Raw genomic sequence first — 18872 nt, 5'->3', positions numbered from 1 at the left:
ACCTTTGCAAAGATAATGCTCAGTTCGTATTAAATCCATCATAGAGGTAGAACTAATATTTTCATTTTCTCGTTTACATTTTACATCTTTGAAATGCATTTCTATAGGTAAAAGGATGCGGCTGTATGTTAATGTTTGATACACTCTAGTAAAACTGGAAGAAAGCAGAAGCAACATGTTCAACTCTGAATAACATCATCAACACCAAATGACAGCCCGAATTTCAAAGTAACTTCTGTGTTCCAAAATTGAGTTTAAGTAGGACAAAGTATATGTCAGAATTTGTAGTGATATGCCAAATAAATTAGATTGAAGTGGCAAGGCCTTCAAGATCAAACAGCTTTTGTGAAGTTTCAATTTTCACTCAGTGTTCTTCTTTCAAACTCTTCCTCTGTGTTTCATTAGCATTTGTCAAATACTGCAGCGCTTGTATCTGATTTCTCTTTGAAGCCACTTTAGAAAGAAACACATTAAGGGATGACACATCCTAACGACCACTGTAAAATACTTCCTTTTATTGCAGTAATAACAGAAGATTATAGTCCAGGAAAGCAACATATTCCTGTATATAATTATTTAAACACTTCCCAACATGGAAAAGGTAAGAAAAAAAATGCATGAAAAACAATCTTATTATAAAGAAAACAAACAAAAAGGACATGCAAAACCCCTCACAACTCAGGCTTTGATCAAATCAGGCAACTGTAAAAATATTCAAGGTGCAGATGTTTGTAATTTATATCACTTGCCATCATAGACACAAACTGTTTCCAACAACCCCTGAAACAGAAACTATTGTCAACATTGACAGAATGGTCTAACGATCCTGTTGAGGTGATCCACCTTGTGCTTTTGCTAACCACTCAAAGCATCCCACAAAGCATGACAACAGTGCTGCTCCTCTAAATTACAATGACAGCAGACATTTTCAGACATTAACTGAAAAAAAAGAGGAAAATTAACACAGAAAGAAAAGTTGGTCATGGAAAAGAAACAAATTGCCATTTGCCCAGAACATTGAGATTGGTCCAGCAAGAAGACAGTGTAAACAAAATACGGGTAAACTTGGCCGACAAATTACTTATAAGTACACTTTCATTGCAAATAAATAAGAATGACACGACACAATTCCTTTTTGACATACAGTATATATTGCTCCAAAGACACGCACATGAGGACCCTGCTAGGACTTAACTACTGAACTTGTGATTTAATTGTAGATGTGACAGTGTTCAATCTTCTCACGCAAACACTGAATGATGCATCAAAACTGAGGTGATTGGAATATCACATCAGGCCTCATAGAAGAACATCATATAGGCACAGTTTTGATGGTGGAATTGCATAGAAGCAAAATCTCATCACCACATGACACATGCATGTTTCTCGTTCAATTAATTCTTCATTTGGGACGTAACTATCTCCACTTTTATAAATAAGCATTTCGTTTGAAACCCCCACAACACGGTGTGTGTCTGTCTGTGAGGACGTTCATGCATGAGGCCCTCTGTTTTTACTTAAAAGAATTCTTGGATACATAATGCTAATAAATACAGCACTTAATATTAAATCATCTCATCTCTTTGGAAAGAAAGGTTCAAACTGTTTCTGTTGGGAAAAGATGAACCCATTGTTGAGGGGGAGGGGGTCGATAGTAGAAAGGCATTAGTAGGGCTCCACAATAGCCCCACCACCAGCAATAAGGTGTCATTCTGCACAAAAGACAGCTTTAGAGTCACAACTAGCCGTTTGCCCTCATCATCATCCCTTGAGAGCTTCGAAGGTTTCCTCTCATTCCAGCTTGGACATCTCATACTTGGTCGTCATGATTTCCTACACAGTAACAACAGCAGTGTGAACTGTTGTCCAACTTTTAACACAGGAATTATATAGTATAGCACAACAAGTGCATAGACTTAAAAAGCAATACCTCATCAGAGTCAAGCAAGACCGGAAGAGCTCTGAAAAGACAAAAGGACAGTTTGAATCCTTCTCATTAATTCAACTCAGGTTGCTAAACTGAATAATGATTGGTGTTAAATGACTTACATATCAGAGAGAGAGCTAGGAATGTTTTCCTCAACCCACTTCAAGTCTTCTTCCTAGATGGAGAAAAATAGAGTAAACACTGCCACCTGTAGGAAACTGCTTGTGACTGCAGATTCCTACTGGCTCTATTTCACTCAGTATTTCCCAAACATCAAAACCCAAACCAGGAATTGGCTTTCTCCCCACGGGTCAACTTATTAAAATACATTATGTATGACCAGAATATCAACATTCTTCCTAAAAAAAAAAAAAAAGTTCTTCAACTCAACTGTGTGCCTGCTTGATGAACAAGAGCATTTTATTTTTGGGAAAACCTTTTCTAATGAAAACCATCAAGTTTAACAGATAAAACAATTACATGTGCACTACTGACCGTGTTTGATTCTGGTGATTTCACTGTACCATTTGTCTCATTTTTTGTGGTTCTCAGTTTCATGCCAGCTGTGGAGGGAAAACGAGCTGTTACCAGAGTAGAAAAGGCTGCGCGTTGGGTGATAAAACCAAGATTAGGTAAGTTATCGTACCAATGTTTGCAGAGGCAATAAATTCCTCAATTTCCTCATCATCTGAGTCGTCAATAAGAGGTGTGAAGGCATACCTGTGTGTATTGAAAATCAATGAAGGGATGGAACAAAACGGCAGGCAACAGGGTGTGGTGGCCACAATCTATTAGAACTTGCCTTTGGTTGTTAGCAGATGGTCTCCATAGGAACATTATGACAAGTAGAATGAGGGAGAATAAAAACCTCCAGAAAGCATCTTCCACCCACAGTTCGATCCAATCCTGAGCACAAATGAGGTCCTTGTTAAAAATGTAGTTGACATCTTATGAATTCGAGTCAAGACAGATACGCCAAGCATACTCACCTTCTGGCAATCGACTAGACGGAATTTCTTTGCTGTCCAACCCATGAAAATGATGGAAGCTAAAGGATGGACCATAAATGAAAAATATGTACGGTAACTGTAAGACATGCACGTGTTGCCAAGCATTGTGTATTCCACTCACCAATGACGGCAAATATGAGTGTGTTTGTGAAGTGCCTGTAGAGGGACAACTTAACCGGGTTTTTTCTCAGCTTCAGAGTCTTGATGGTTTGAGCCAGGCTGACAAATATGTAACTGGCAGTCAAGGCAAACGCACAACTCCACTCAAATGAACCTCCATGCTTTGTATCAAATGAACATGCAAACATAAGCGGACCGTTTGAAACGTTGACATTGAAATTGGTACATTTGAACAAAAAAAAAATGTTTTTTATTAACCAAAATCCATAGGGAGGTTTATCATTATTAAAGCCTTAAAAATCATGCTGAGACTATAAAAATCTGAGAAAAACACAATTTGCACAATAATTTGGAAAGTGGCGTTTGCGACACTATCGTTTAGTTGCATAACTCGAGGTATGAAGTGCAGCTGCACAAGCACAAAAATGAACAACTGAATACCTCTATGACAATGCCAGTAAAACTGAGTGCTATTTTTGTAAAGGCAGAATTCTTAATGCAGGTGTGTGTGAGCCAGAGCCAGGTTTATGGTGAGTGAGTGTCATGGCATGCAGAAGCAGAAGAATGCATGCAAATCTTCTTAGACCAAGAGATGTCATTCGTGGCAACAAGGCATGACAATTGTGTATATCCTACTCTTGGTCTAAGAGCTTCAAAAGCAAGGGAGACAGAGGGAAAGGAAGGATATCCACCAGCATAGAGAGGAGTCAAGCAGAGCCAGGGGAATGTTGGCCAGCAGGGCCAGGTCTGAGTCTTTAGCCTGGAAAGAAGGACACATCGGGACAATCACATGTGGACACGAAGAAGAGGAGTAAAAAGAACAGAAGCTCACAGAAGTGCACAAAGGGAATCCGGTAACCCGACCCATTAGGCCACAGTTTTAGCAGAGAGGAGTTGACTTTTGAGAGTAAAACGCTGAAAGGATATGAACCAGATGATGAATGAGTCTAATACAGCCAGAACAATTGCTGTAATGAGAGCAGGGCCATTGTCTCGACCCTTAAATACATACAAGCACAAAAAACACACTTTTGGATTCTTGTTTTAACACTGAACATGAGAGCTCTTTAGGTTATGTTGTTTATGCACGATCATATTTTGTTACCTTAACTGATTGTTGCCATGTGTTAAAAGAAACATTGTCTTACATTACAGGAGACAAAGTCTCACCCCAGTTATCCTCAGTACACCTTCAATGGCTGCAAAGACAAAGTAGAGAACCCCGAGACCAACCACTCGATGCATCACCGTGCCTAATCGAGGTCTGTGAGGACAAAATATTGTAAGTATTCTTAATAAACTGACATGTCACTCCCTTTGAAATTAGTTCTTGTGTGTGCATATAGGTTGACATACTTGACAATGCCATAGCCCAGGCTGACGATGATGACGAGCAAACGGGCTATAGTTCTCTTGAGGGCTGAAATCAGCTCGGCAAAAATCAGCAGGCCAGAAGCTGAAGAACCCAAACAGCGGGACCATTAGCAACAATGGTGGGAAATGTTTCTTTCAATTAAGCATGTCAGCAGATACTCACAAGCAGAGCCGACAATATTGGTGTTTTCGTATTCAGCGCAGAAGACCGCCTTCTCCACCATCCCCAGGAAGATGACCCCTGCGATCCAAAACTGGATCCTCAATATATCTTTCCAGTAGCAGGCAGCCCAGATGAACCACAACAGGGCGAAGAGGATGTACACCACACACATGACCATGTAGAACTGTTAACAAATTGGAGCAAAAAAGTTTTGAGAAACAGCAAATTGATCATAATTACAAGATGTTATCTACTTACGATCATGAGAGGGTATTCTGTAATGGAAATGAACCCATGCCTGCCTTTCATCACCACACTCACTGAAATGATATTTTGTTTATTACATCAGCATTATGTGAGGAAAAATGACTTGTGAAATATAATAATGTAAAAAATAACTCCTCACTCGTTAAATTCCAGTTAGCATCTTGTTTACTGGGCACAATCTTCACCACGAGTAGGTAAGGTCCATCCTTCCATGTGGAGGCTATGACATTGTCTTTGTTTTTGACCACAGTGCTGCTGTTTGTCACCATGCCGCCATCATACTCTTCAGTAATCCATCGGATGTCGCTTTCATCCTGCAGCGTTGCAAAAATAAAACACAGATTACAACGTCGGCCTCAAATTGCTATCAAAATTCCTAATACTACTGACCAACTTTTTTCCCTCAACAGGCGTATTGACAGTTCGTGGCTCTGCCTTGGCTTTCTGAAGGAAATGGAGGAGGTGAGAGCACAAGACAATCTTAAGTACAGTATGTGACTCTCGGAATAATGCAATCAGAACTTACTTTTAACACTGGAAAGGAGCGCAGATTACTGTTACACACTATCGGTTTGTGTTTGTGCTCGATGTACTCTCCTTCTATGAGGGGATTGGGATCTAAGCTCTGCCCGCGGCTCAGCGGCGTTCGCTCGTACATTTCCTACAAAGGGCAAAATAATTTATCTTGTCATCAAGCAATGACAACATCAATAAGTATTTAAATACAGTCATACTCACATCAAGATTATTGAAATCATTGTGGCAAGGGTAGTATTTCAAATACCACTGAATGGTGAATGTTATCTCATCAGGGCAGCCAAATGACACAACTGGAACAACAAACAAATCAGGGTGAACACAAAATGGGAGTCTGTTAATTGTGAAATCATCAGACTATTTTTGTCACGTCTTACCTTTCAGTTCAATGTTGGTGTCTTTGAACATGGACTTTCGTAGCAGTAGTGGTCGTGAGGTCTGTTGGAAAGCAAATTATTATTTTTCTTTTATACATCAGGATCAGCTTTATTGCCAACTGTTCATCCTTCCAGGTTAATAATACCATCATACTGCAACTGGAAAGTGCGGGTCAAAACTGAAACGTTCTCTGCATTTCTTGATTATTTAGCTTCAATGGAAAGGACTGATCTTTAAATAAAACAGTCAATGACGAGCTTCTGTTCTGCTTCATGTTAAAACGTACAAGCAGATGTCTTAAGAAAACACTCAAATAAATTCAAGTGTTTTGTTTTCCAACTATTCTAGGACCTCTTTAAAAAAACAGTATAGTATAGTATAGTATAGTATAGTATAGTATAGTATAGTATAGTATAGTATAGTAGTAGTACACGGACGAGCCAATCTGGGGCTAGCTACCTGTCACGAAAACAACAGCGTTTTTCTTTCACGACAGCTATTTATATGTCCCACGACATACATATAAAGACTAAAACAAAGCCTAATATTTTAAATTATTTTGTTATGACGTGTATCAGTTAATAGACGGAGAAGGTTAACCGCCGATTCTTCCATGACAGCAAGCTAGCATCACACAGCTAACACAGTTAGCCGTATCAACTGTTAATTTGTAACTCTTTACTTACACTCGAAGCGGTTATTTTCCATGATCCCGTCTCTGGAGCAGATGCAACTGTTTTTATGGTAACGAGTGAGAGAACATAAAGAAGTGTCCATGTATAGAAACGCTCCTTGTTCAAGCAGCTCCACGTACTCATTGGAACGGCTGCCATGTTGCAGCGCGTGAACACTTTTGTTCTCGAGGCGTCATGAACGCACCACAGCAGAAAGCTCCTATAGGTCGCATTCAATTGCATCGTACATGGACGATCCGGTGTTCTACTTTTTCATCCAATATGCAATTAGGTATCTAGAGAAATAAAGACTAGATAGAAACTTGACTTTTCATGACACCATGATTACTTATAAACATAATGTATATTAATTTCAACGATCAATTGATTTGCATGAGTCCAGCAGTCTCAAACAGATCTGCGTCTTACTTCTTTCAGAAGATTTTATTCCACTGGAAATCCTACAAAACACATAAAACGAGTCCTTCCACACCATAGTGTTTTTTTTTTTCGTTTAAAATACTTGATGAATAGTATAGCTGTCAATTAATTTTGACACCTTACACTGAACTGTTTCTAATCATGCTCTCCACCTTTTGCTGCCCCTGCCCTGTTTTGGAATGTGTCACCTTCAAAATCAGAGAATATTTGCAACAAAAAAAAAAAAACAATAACATCAGTTTGAACATTAAATATTTTGACTTTGTAGTGTATTCATTTAAGTATAGGTCAAAAACCATTTGTGAATAATTGTGGGTGGGTTTTATATAAAATATTTATAACCACTTTGAGGACCATAAAAACATTTTTAAAATGTTACAATGATAGGCCTGAAATACTGTATTCTATAAATTATTTATTCTTCCACTATACAATGCATTTATGTAGGTTATTTACATTACATTATCCACATCAATAGCAACAAAACACAAAAGTAAACCATTTCACAGTCTAGTGGATTCTAAATATATGTGCAAACATCAACAACGTTGAACTCGGGTTGACAGCAACAATGCCATTAAGAGGATCAAATCATTTGTTTATAAAATTAAATTACACTACAGATGGTTTTAGTGGAGCATAGCAAAATGTTTAGTACTCAACCACTGTAGGGAAATTTTAATACTATTCAGTATGGTACAAAATACAATACAATACAATATCTTAGAACTTCTTGACAACCAAACTTTTACAGCAGGTGGGAAATATCACTGGAGTTGTGATCTGTCCGTGTACCATCTGGAACCATGCTGCCATTTGAGCGACTTGACGATCCACTCGACAAAAGAGGAGTGTCCAGTGTTGGAGATCTCAGTGACGTATCTGGGGAGATAACCACCACATAACGACTATCGTCATCGTCATCCTCCATGCTCCCGTGAACATCCGCAGTAATTATTGCGTTTTCTGCTTCCTGGTGGCTGCAGGAAGGTGAGGAGCAGAGCATAGGATCTTCCGTGGCCTCTCCATCAGGGCTCTCATCCTGGAAGCTGGTGTTGATGTAGATGATATCCTCTTTGCTAAAAGACTCTGGAAACCTTTCTGTGATTTTTTCCAGCATTTCACGCAGTTGGTAAAAAAGGGGTCGGTCCAGAGGATCGGCCCTCCAACAGCTATACATGATCTCATACCTAGTCACAAGGACAAAAACGTTTAGACAAAAAAAGTCCAAATGAGTGAACTGAGCAGAAAACACTCACAGATCATCCAAACAGTCTGTTGGTTGCTTCAGCCTGTGTCCTTCAAGGAGGTAGTCATAAATCTCGTGGTTCTGAATGCCGGGATATGGTGTCATCCCTCGTGTCGCGATCTCCCACATGGTAACACCGAATGCCCACTGCCAGATGAAATGGAAGGTACGATTTGGATTTTATCAGCAGTTGTTGTGATCATTAAAAATTAAAACACTTGCAGAGAGCTGTAGAAATTATATTCCATATTATTATTTATCAATTTCCCTCATTATAAATCATTATTGACAATTACAAAAATCAGTGTTTTCACCCAACAAGTCACTCTCAGTTTTAAAAGTTTGGTGACCCCCGCTCTATAGTCTCTAAGTGTAGATTTGTACAGAACAACAACTGGGGCGCTTACCACATCGCTTTTGACAGTAAATACTCTGTCAGCCAGACTCTCAACCGCTATCCATTTGACAGGCATTTTAGCAATTCTGCCTTGCCGGTAATAATCTCCACTGTAGATCTTCTTGGATAAGCCAAAGTCAGCAACACATACCGTCATGTCATCTCGCAGCCTAAGGGGGAAACCGATCAACATATAGGTAAATATTAAAAAGTAGCTCAGCCAGATCAATAACTCACATGCAGTTGCGAGCGGCCAGGTCGCGATGCAGAAAGTTCCGCCCGCTGAGATACTCCATTCCAGAGGCAATGTCCACCATGAACTTTAGGAGCGTCTGTGTTGGTAAGAACTGTGGAATAACATTAATATGGCAGATTATATATGATGAGATGTGCTTATATTATACACAATATCTGATTCCTTACAACTGGATTCTCTCCCAAGCGTGATCGCAGCAGGAAGGTGTGTAGGTCTCCGTATTTCATAAAGGGCAGGATGACCATAGGCTTGGGGAAATGTCCAGCTCCCATTTCCAGGCACACACCTAAAGAGGGTGACAATGTTACACAAACTCAAAAAGGGTAATGTGTTTGTGGTATTTTTTTTCTTTTTAACAAAACACAGAAAATGTGTTGTGTTGGTCCTAACCAAGCAGTCTGATGACATTAGGATGGTGGAAATCTTTCATGCAGGCTGCCTCATTCAGGAACTCCTCTATTTCCCTCTGGGAAAAACTATCCACTGTTTCAAAAACAGGAAAAAATAGTATTGCAGTTAAATCATTGCAAAATTGCTTTAAAAGGAAAGAATGAAAGAAAAAGACTTGCATTTCATTGTCTTCACAGCAACTTTTTCTGACATTCCATCTGGTTGTCTTAAATGACCCTCCATCACTGAGCCAAATTCACCTGATGGGGAAAGAAAAATACTGTTAAATTCAGTCTGGAGTAAATATACATGTTTGTCATGGTTGTTCATTCCCCTATTCACCTTCTCCAAGCACCTTTCCTATGGTTAGCAAGTTCCTCATGACCATCACATCCTGCAGTTTGGCATGGAGTTCATCGCTGACACCGAAGTTTACAACTGCAGACAAAGTTAGGTATGTTAAGATGGATCATTTTAGATTTGTTTGTGCCAAATTCAAATATCAATATCAATGAAAATCGTTCAATCACTCAAGTGCAATATATGTTGATATGACCATGATTTTAAAAGTGTTCCATTTTGTGACTGCTGTAATGAATTATATTTGGAAACATACGAGTTATTCCGACAGCAGACCGATTGTAGGATCTCTGAGGTTTGTACTGGACCATCGGCTGTTGCTTTTGTCCACTTCCCAACAACCGTCTGCAGGGGGGGATGGTGAGACAGAAAAGATCATCAGACACTGCGCACACTTAGGTCATTCTAGTGAGTGAGATTCAGTACAATAGACAGTCAAAGCATGGACTCTCTCCGAGTTGTTTTTGGAATTCAGCTGCTGTTTTCCTAACTGTGTGTGGTGACAAAATCATATCTGCATCCTGAGAGGCAAGACTGAGTCACTGACGTCTAGTGACTTGTTGTGAACCTTTGCAAACCAGCAGCTGCACAAAAACACTCAGTTCAGGTGCATAGGGCAGTGATTAAGAGGAAGCAAAGACACTTTATGGAAGTGTCACATTTTTTTCTAGTCTCCGGAAGCTCATGCAGTAAAAAGATGAGTCAACTACTGATCACTTTACGAGACGAGAAAGCGAAGCAAAGCTATTTCAAAGATAAGATTATCAAGTTTAGAGAAAGCTTTTTGATTGGATCGACTTTGAGTCCAGAAATCTCAGCATACCCAAGCCAAGAGTCAGATGTCCTGTTGTGTACACAGATAGCCACCCAGAGGACAAGCATCAAAAGACAGACTCCACACACCACACCCAGAACAACACTGACAGAATCTGGAATCTTTGTGCCGGGGCTTGTGGACGGTGATGGACCTGATTCTAAAACAGAGAAATTAGAATTTTTTAAATTCAAATTCAATTGAAAGCCATACAGTATATGGATCATACAACAAGTCATATTGTAGGGAGGAAACTGTTAGAAATAGAAAATGGACAAATATAATTCATTCAGTTAATTCAATAGTCAAGATCCAATTTGTTCAAATTTAGAATTGTTTTCAAAGGAAATAATGGCAAATTGTCAATTTTTTAAATCAGTTCCAGTGTCAAAACAAGTAAATGCTCTTCTGCGGGATGGCAAACAGTACAAGAGCATCATGTCATTTTTCTCTTCTCACTTATGCACAAAACAAATTTGGGGCAGTTCAAGCATGAGGAAATAAATCACGAGCGTGGCTTACTGTCTTCTGGCACAAACAGCCAGACTCGTGGGCTGACCATGCCGCTCCCAGCACGTGTGCATGCAGCCACCTCCACACTGTACGTGGTGTTGAAATCGTGCAGTGCCACAAAGGCCGTGTTGGTGTAACTGTGGATCTGAACATAAATAATGGTGCCACAATATTATAATTTGATAAGCAATTATCTTAAAAGTTAATCATTACAAGTAGATAAGAATCCGAAAGTATAAGGTCAAAGGTTTAATGTTTTCAAAAAGACAAGAATATACAAGTGAAACATGAGCACGCCGTGTAACCTCTCGTACCACAACCTTGAGTTTGTTGACATAGCATCTTCCAGCCACATTTACAGGAATAAACCTCCGCTCCCACATAATTCCCCTCAAAACAACAGTGTGTGTAGGCTACCAGTAATAATGCCTTGAAAAAAGGAAACATGGCCAGCTGCAATGGAGGTCACCATGTACAGACAGTCTCGTATTTCACAACATTACATGGTAGCATCTATGGTTCCTCCAATATGAAGACTGACTGACAGGGGACGCAGAACCCATGATTCATTTTTGTCTGTAGCACCAATACATTGATAATTATGAGCGCATTTCCAGTTAGTGCTGATGTCGGAAGGCTTTTGTATAGCATGCGCTGTTGTGACGTCAGCAACAATGGACAACACAAAGGAGATTTAAGCCTACTATGCACGTCCTGTTGTATTCATATTCCACTGACTTTGTGGTGACTCACAGCCACATGACAAATGAAGAAAAACATTGACAATTTATTTTTTCACAATCGCTTCCTTAACTTCCACACAGACAGGAAGACCAGGAAATATGCCATTGTCTTAGAAAGCACTACTGCAGGGCCACAAGAGATAAACCCGTAATGGAAAAAAGAAATCACTATTATTGGTTAATATAACAACTGCGCTGGAGAGTCTATAAAATTCCTTGCATTCTTTCTTTTCCGTCTTCCTAGGTTTGTTGACGGATAAATTTGCTGACCATAGGCTCAGTCACATTCTCGTCATATTTGTCATTCTCTGTTAGTAAGTTTTCGAATTATGTAATGCTTGGCTATTTACTGAAAATCCACAATTTGGCCACAAATGGGTTGTATTGATATATGTTTCTTGCATACACAATTACATAGTACATGATACAACTAGTAGGAGTTGGTGATCTAAGTGTCCTATATCAAAATGGGAAAAGTGAATCCCCAATTAATCAATTGGTAGTTATTTAACTCGAAGTGATGTAAATATGACTTTAATGGCATAGGAAATATTCAGCATGTTTTGAATTCCTCTTTCCATGCACGCATGTAATCATCGAATAATGCTGCACAGAGCAAATGTCTGCATGGAAGTATCTCAACTTGCCATGTCTGATTTCTTTAAAACTAAAGCAAAATCACTTGCTCACCTTGTTCACATGCGTTCCATGTCGGACAATTATGTCATAGCCTTGCAGGATACCGTTTATCTTATCATCCGGCGGGGGCTTCCACCTGATCACCAGCCACGTTTCATTCAGCTGTACGGTGACATTTCGAGGATAGACTGATGGCACTGGATAACAGAAGGATGATAGTAACATGGCATCATAATACTTTTTATGTGGAAAAAAAGGCAATCATGTAAAGAATGTCCGGTTTAATCTTTGATAACAGTTTGGTATGTGGTCCTTTCCTGGCTAAAATATCGCCCACAGTGTCCCTTGAAGGGAAACTCCACCCTGTAGGAACTCTTTTGGTGAGACCGCTCCTATTTCCGAAATGTCTCGAGGAAAACTGGAGGAACTTGTCAGATGTAGAGCAGGTAGAACATTCCAATCCCAATAGCTTTTTCTGCAGGGTATTTAAAATGGATTGAAATTGTATCTCAAGACTGATAATATTTGCAGTAGTCTTTGTAGCTTTCTGTTGTTGCAGTTTTTTGCTGTGTGTAGGTGGGAGTCAAAAAGTGGTCCAAATTCAAAACTTGATTCATATGAATAGTACTTTGAGGTATCTTTTGCTATGACTCAAAGCAATAAAAAAAAAAAAGTACAACTATTGTACCATGATTGATGCCATGTTACTTAATGAAATAGCAAAAGATGCAGATGATATTCAACCTCAATGGAAATTATATTTGCTTGTAAACTGTTGGATGGTTCCTAAAATAGTCACGCACCTCCCTCAGTTGTGTTGCTCTGAATCCAAGGTGAGAGTGGAGAAGCCCCAACCTCATTGCTGCAGGAAACACTCATGTTGTACGACGTCATGGCTTGAAGTCCAGTGATTTCACACTGGAATGGCGGCACCGTGGCATTGATGAACCTGGTTATGGTCACTTCCCCTATCCTGCGACTCACCTCTTTCAACTTGGATCACACAGAAAACATGCAGTGATATATCTGAGGAGGGTTAATAAAAATAAAGGAGCAGATGTGACACTCACCCTGATGTGACACTTGGCTAACGGAGAGAAACCGTCATGTCCGGGCACCCAGCTTAGTATCAATTTATTGGACTCCCTTGCAATCACAGTCAAGTTAGACACAGTCTTTGGAAGCACTGAAAAACACAATCAAATCTAACATTGGCAAAAACACAATCCATTAAATCATCAGCATTTGTGGCATACCTTTAATGTTGATGTTTGCTTCTCTGGATGTACTGACCCCCTTCTTGTTGTAAGCTTCGCAGTTGAACTGAGTGTACTTGTTGACACCTTTAGTAAACACATTAGAGAGGATGACTCAGTGTTAAGTATGTGCTGATTATTTGGTGGAAACACTGAATGTCTAATAACACTAATTTTCTCGTCTCTTCTTCAGAAGTGAGAATGTCATCAAACTATAAAATGACACATTATTTTTGAATTTCTTCTTCACTATACTCAACGGTTAGAAAAACTACCTGGCTTTCTGTCAGTCAAAAGCCTCAAACTTTGCTCCATTTGAAAAATACTGGAACAAATGCCCCTTTTGTGCTCAATTTCGGAAGCCGAGCTAAGCAAACAGCAACCAGAGAGAAAGTACTGGATGTTTTGTTTATATTTTTAAGAGTGTCTTGACCTTCCCCGGAGCACTAGTGTAAACAGTGCCATGCTTTTTACACAAACACAAACTGCACCACATGTTTCTGCTTTTAACTCTAAATGACAGTGACTCTCAAAGTCTGATGTGCAAATAACTGAGGAGTTGAAGAATTCAGCGAAGCTTTTGGGAGTAATGGGCAAATACCTTAGCAAATTTCTGGGCAAGTTGCAAAAATGCCATGACTACAAGCCTTAGCCTTTGAATACACAGCCAACAGATGTTGGGAGCAAAATGGAGAGTGAGCGAGCAGGTTTGACTCAAGTTGCAACTGGAATAAGTCATTCTTGTTAAATGTGGAAAAACAGAAAGGGAAGCTTCAATCATGACTGTTTTTTGGAGAAGAGTGTCACACCAAAATCTGTGCTATACATGATTAATATTTTTTGTAAAATTAAGATGCTTGAAAAATATTATTTACATGCAAAAGGTTTTTGAAAGGTTTTAATTCAATAATTGAGAAGTTAAGTCTGCCCCAGCATTTCATGAACTAATGGTCCACTCAAAATATAATTACAGAAGACCAGTTTCTATTCTAATGTGTTTATGTGTAAAAAAGGAATAGCTCAAAAAATATATATTTGGCACTAAAAATACACAAAGATGAGGCATTTGTATTCTGGTTTTATGGTAACCACGGGTAAATTGATGACTGAGATGGAAACAACCAGTTCAGAGTAGCAAGTGGGTTGGCCGGGAGTACAGTAGAAGGAAGTTTTGCAGCATAGGTCGAGCAACCTATAATTTTGAGGTTGTTGTAAAACTGCCAGAAATGTTAGCTTTCCATTTATAAAGCCAATTAGAGAGACTTTGTTTTCTTTCTGTGTACCACCACATTTCAGTGAACCCGACTGGATTTTACTTCATGTGAACTATACAATCATTTTACGAAGCACCGTTGCCATGACTCAGACTGTAAAACTGATTAATATTGCAAACGTGTACAGAAACTTTAAGCCATTCCAGATGAGAAATATGATCAAATGTTTTCATGGTTTACAACTTGTGAGACATTAGTGTCTCTCACTACAGCTCAGTAAGCATCAGAGGATTGACATTTTGGTTTAGTTTTGGACTTTATTTTTTTTAACATTTGTAGCTTTTTTTTTGCAAGATGATAAGTAAAGAAGAAGAATACAAAAGATAATTGCATGCACTGATACAAATGGAGACCTGTAGAACTTTTGTGTGTGTCTAAATACTAACATTATCAATGGCCTCAATGACACCAGCCTTGGTGGTACAAATCTCTTTGTATCAGCACAGTGGAGATGCTTAGGCAGCGAAGATGAAGCAGAATAGAAACCACTTGCAGACCAAAACGCACAAGCTCGTGATAGCCGCTCACGAGCTACCCACTGACTGGCAAGCTTCAATATGGGCCATCACTTATTCTCAAAGGCGGAGTAAATTTACCATTTGATTTTTAAATTGTATATTTTACATTTATGTAAGATATACTGAAAGATGTGTGAGGTGAAATTGTGATATTTAATAACAAATAGGGGGTCAAACAGATTGTGTAGTGTTCTTTAACACTTGATATGAACTCTTGCAGATGCCTTATGTGGAAATAGGAGCACTTGCTGCATAAAACAAGTGCAACGTGTGTAGTGAAAGTACTGAGTTCTGGTAGCTTGCAGCCTCCAGCCCCTCCTTGCTTGGGAAGTGGGCTGTCCTGTGAATGAGGTCTTTGTCTCTGGAGCCAACCCCCGAACGGAATGCATGTATAACCCCCCACTCCAGCCCTTCCTGCCCGGGCCCTTGCACACACTGGACCAAAAAGCACAGCTCGGAACATTTAACCCATTGCGCAACTGGATGTGTTGCCCCATAGGAGGAGCCTTTAGCCTGAAGGACACACTGAGCCAAAAATGTATCCTTGTCATAACAAATGTTTTTCATCCAATATTAAAATCAAGTTGGGTTTTATTAAGTTAACAGGTTCACCTCAAAATTTTCAAGGGACTTTAGTTTGTCCATCCTAAAAAATAAAAATAAATAAAAAAGGCAATAATGGCCCAAATAATAGCCCTCTAATATAGTGTACGTTAGAGTTTAAAAAGATTAAATGTTGTAGAAGAATAGCGCCAATGACACCAAATATGATTGCATAAAAATCTCATTGTATAAGCACAAGGACATGCTGAGGTAGTGAAGATGAAACAGAACAGAAACCACCAACAAACAAATGCAACTTGAGTTCACGCCAGCTCAATTTGTCTCTATTATAAGAAATCATTTTCTTTCTATTTGTCGATTTGATAATAATACTCAAGAGTTTCTCCAGTGAGCTACTTTAACAGTCCTGCATTTGTGCAAGACAGTTACAATGTGCAAATTTGACAACAACAAGGTTTGCTCACCTTCCACATGGTAAGTACTGGGTGAGCTATGATAGTCACTATCGGGTATTCCATCACGCAGCCAGCGAATCTTAACGGGGTCTGGAGGTCCGACCGCCTCACATGACAGAGTGAAAGGAGTGTCCTTTGTTGTGTTTCTGTCTCCAGGTTGCTGAATAAAGGTTGGAAGACCTACAAAAAAGAAATAATTGCGATAAGTGCGGAGCTCTAAACAAGTGCCCGATCCCACTTTGGACTTACCTTCTACCTTGATGGTGATAGGTTGAGACTCCACTATCATGTTGCCGATGTTGAGCCTGCAGCGGTACTCGCCAGCGTCTGCCCTTTGCACCTGGGTAATGCTGTGACACATTTTAAAATGTCAAAGTTCAATTCAGAAATAAATGCAGGTGCTAGACAAACTCTTCCCTCACTCCATCACCTTCAAAATGTGGAAGTGCTCTTTGCCTTTTGTATGTGGACTTTTTACACTTTTGCAAAAGTATCAGTATGATGAGTTAAAGAGGAAAATAACAATGACACAATCGAACACTGATCATTTATGGTAAGTCAAAGCAGCCTTCTTTTTTAGCTACAAGCCCGCTCCCATTTTGAGTTGTGATTAAAAATCTTATCAAAAGCATATTTTGAAATCAAATTGTGGCTATACTTTCATTGTCATTTTAAAATAAGCTATTTTCATGACTTTAAAGTATATGAATTACTATGCCAGTAACTATACTATTGCATTACATAAAGTAAAAGAAGGCTAAAGAGAACTTCAGGGCTACATACGTACCTGACAGTGTAAAGAAGAGTTGTTGCCTTGTCTGTGATGGTCTGCAGTTCACTAATCATTACTTGCGTGTTCGTAGCCAGGTCCTGGCCGTTCTTCATCCACAAGATGGTGGGTTCAAGCTGGGGATCAGGAATGTCAATGGAGCAGCTGAACTTTGCCTCATGTCCTTCCGACAACTGGATGAAATCTGTGCTGGTCTTAAAATTGAGCCGTTTTAGCTCATCCGGGCTGAGGTACATCTTGGAAGCATGGCCTGACACAACGAGGGGCTCAGAAGTCCTGATGGGCCGATAGAGATGCTTGCTGGATTCTTGGGCTGTTTACACAGTCACATTAGGTTTGAATGAAATTGGGTTTTATAAACAGTGTAATAGGTTCACTAATGTTGCTTTATTTTGTATAATACAACTTTTATTCTTTTTTTTTAAACCTTATAAACACAAAAACTAAATTTGGTGGGGGAATCAATCCAATGAAAACATGTCAATATTTACCTATCACAAGGCTGTTGAGTTACAGTATTTATTCTGTTCAAAAGTTGGAAAGTCAGACACTATTGACACAAAGTCCAAGATCCAAAATACCAGTTAGTTTGCTTCAAAATTGTGCCCAATAATTATTTTCATTAGTTTAGCGCGGCATTAGTTGTATTGATCAATATCACGTACGAATAGGGGGAAAAAACAAAGTTAAGAAGTAGTCGTTACACAATAAATGCCAATATGCTTTAAATGATTGGGAGTTGCAAGTCAGTGTGGTAAACATATGGCCTTAAGTTTATTCTAACGTGACGAGTGAGCCAATTAGGTTTTACAAAGTAACAATCAAGATTTGATGACATTAGTGAGATAAGACGCACAGATAGATCAACCCAAAGGAGACAGCTTTGCTCTCTTCGGGTCTTCTAAGTGCGCTCACAGGTTCAGGTTGGCACTTTGAAAGCGTTTAATTTCGTCTGAGCTGCAATTACGGACAATTATTCTTGCATCGAGTCAAATTTGCTTGCGTAGAGGCGTGAAATTAATTAAACACATTACCACTGCTGGAATTCCACACAGTCAGTGCCATGGTTGCGGTGGATAGTATAAATCCCAACCAGGAATCTGAAGTCAGCTTCTTTGCCATTTTTCCTCTGCACTTCTCAATCCAAGCAGGCGGAAAATACCCACAACAATGATGCCAGCGCAGACTCGATTGCACGACGACTGACCTACATCACCCAGGAGAGTTTACGCGCTGTGTGTGGAGACTTGTTGTTACCAAATTACGTTGGCCCCTGGGTAGAAAAAGTTTACTTACCGCAACGTCACAGGAGGCGGGCCGGGTAGGAGAAAATAATTTAAATATGAAGAAAAACCTAACAAAACAATTACTGGCATGTTAAATATATGGAAGTCCATTTCTACTTAGTCACAATGTGCATAATAAAAAATGACTGAAAAAACCCCCATTAAAATCGCGTCTGTTTTTCTTCCCTTTTGTTTTTTTCGACACATAATTAGGCCCATACTCTAAACCTGTACGGGCCTGAAATTACTAACCAAGTTAATATTCATTATTTGTCTCTAAATATTTTTTTCCCACCATAAATAAACAATTTAGGTTATCTGCGCAACTTCGTCACCATGTGGTCAAGACTAGACACTGCAGTATCATAAAAGCCGTCTGTTTCGTTTCTGCGTTTGAGAATAAAGAGGCCCTTCTAGTAACCTTCCCAATGATTGTTAAAAGTTCCATTTTCATCTGATTGTCGACGAATGCATATC

General features: G+C 39.3%; 2 protein-coding genes across 5 annotated transcripts; both read right to left on the bottom strand.

Moving 5' to 3' along the window:
- Positions 1-495: 495 nt before the first annotated feature.
- tmem87b (transmembrane protein 87B) lies at positions 496-6645 on the bottom strand. 3 transcript variants are annotated; one of them, XM_049735474.1, is made up of 19 exons: positions 6463-6645; positions 5776-5836; positions 5600-5691; positions 5388-5522; positions 5252-5305; positions 5001-5175; positions 4853-4914; positions 4595-4778; positions 4414-4513; positions 4228-4321; positions 3986-4056; positions 3059-3168; positions 2917-2975; positions 2730-2833; positions 2574-2647; positions 2423-2490; positions 2050-2102; positions 1931-1961; positions 496-1833 (listed from the first exon to the last, which is right to left on the bottom strand). In XM_049735474.1, exons 1-19 carry the CDS (start codon positions 6607-6609, stop codon positions 1792-1794), a joined length of 1716 nt encoding a protein of 571 aa, XP_049591431.1. In that variant the 5' UTR covers positions 6610-6645; the 3' UTR covers positions 496-1791. The 3 variants fall into 3 exon arrangements, with proteins under 3 accessions (XP_049591431.1, XP_049591432.1, XP_049591430.1); XM_049735475.1 differs by having other exon boundaries at positions 3059-3171; positions 3989-4056; XM_049735473.1 differs by lacking the exon at positions 3986-4056 and adding an exon at positions 3746-3817 and having other exon boundaries at positions 3059-3167.
- A 641-nt stretch (positions 6646-7286) lies between these two features.
- Positions 7287-18555, bottom strand: mertka (c-mer proto-oncogene tyrosine kinase a). 2 transcript variants are annotated; one of them, XM_049735471.2, is made up of 19 exons: positions 18144-18555; positions 17107-17422; positions 16569-16669; positions 16329-16499; positions 13509-13595; positions 13323-13438; positions 13056-13245; positions 12304-12449; positions 10880-11015; positions 10367-10517; positions 9800-9888; positions 9526-9621; positions 9363-9443; positions 9184-9276; positions 8961-9079; positions 8775-8884; positions 8548-8707; positions 8151-8287; positions 7287-8081 (listed from the first exon to the last, which is right to left on the bottom strand). In XM_049735471.2, the coding sequence occupies exons 1-19, from the start codon at positions 18229-18231 to the stop codon at positions 7640-7642; spliced, it is 2829 nt and encodes a 942-aa protein (XP_049591428.1). In that variant the 5' UTR covers positions 18232-18555; the 3' UTR covers positions 7287-7639. The 2 variants fall into 2 exon arrangements, with proteins under 2 accessions (XP_049591428.1, XP_049591429.1); XM_049735472.2 differs by having other exon boundaries at positions 17107-17225; positions 18144-18553.
- Between the last annotated feature and the right edge of the window lie 317 nt (positions 18556-18872).

This window comes from Syngnathus scovelli, chromosome 12 (genome assembly GCF_024217435.2).
Source record: "Syngnathus scovelli strain Florida chromosome 12, RoL_Ssco_1.2, whole genome shotgun sequence".
NCBI classification, from domain to species: domain Eukaryota; kingdom Metazoa; phylum Chordata; class Actinopteri; order Syngnathiformes; family Syngnathidae; genus Syngnathus; species Syngnathus scovelli.
Note: the sequence above shows the minus strand (reverse complement) of the source record. Positions and strands in the feature narration are given on the sequence as shown.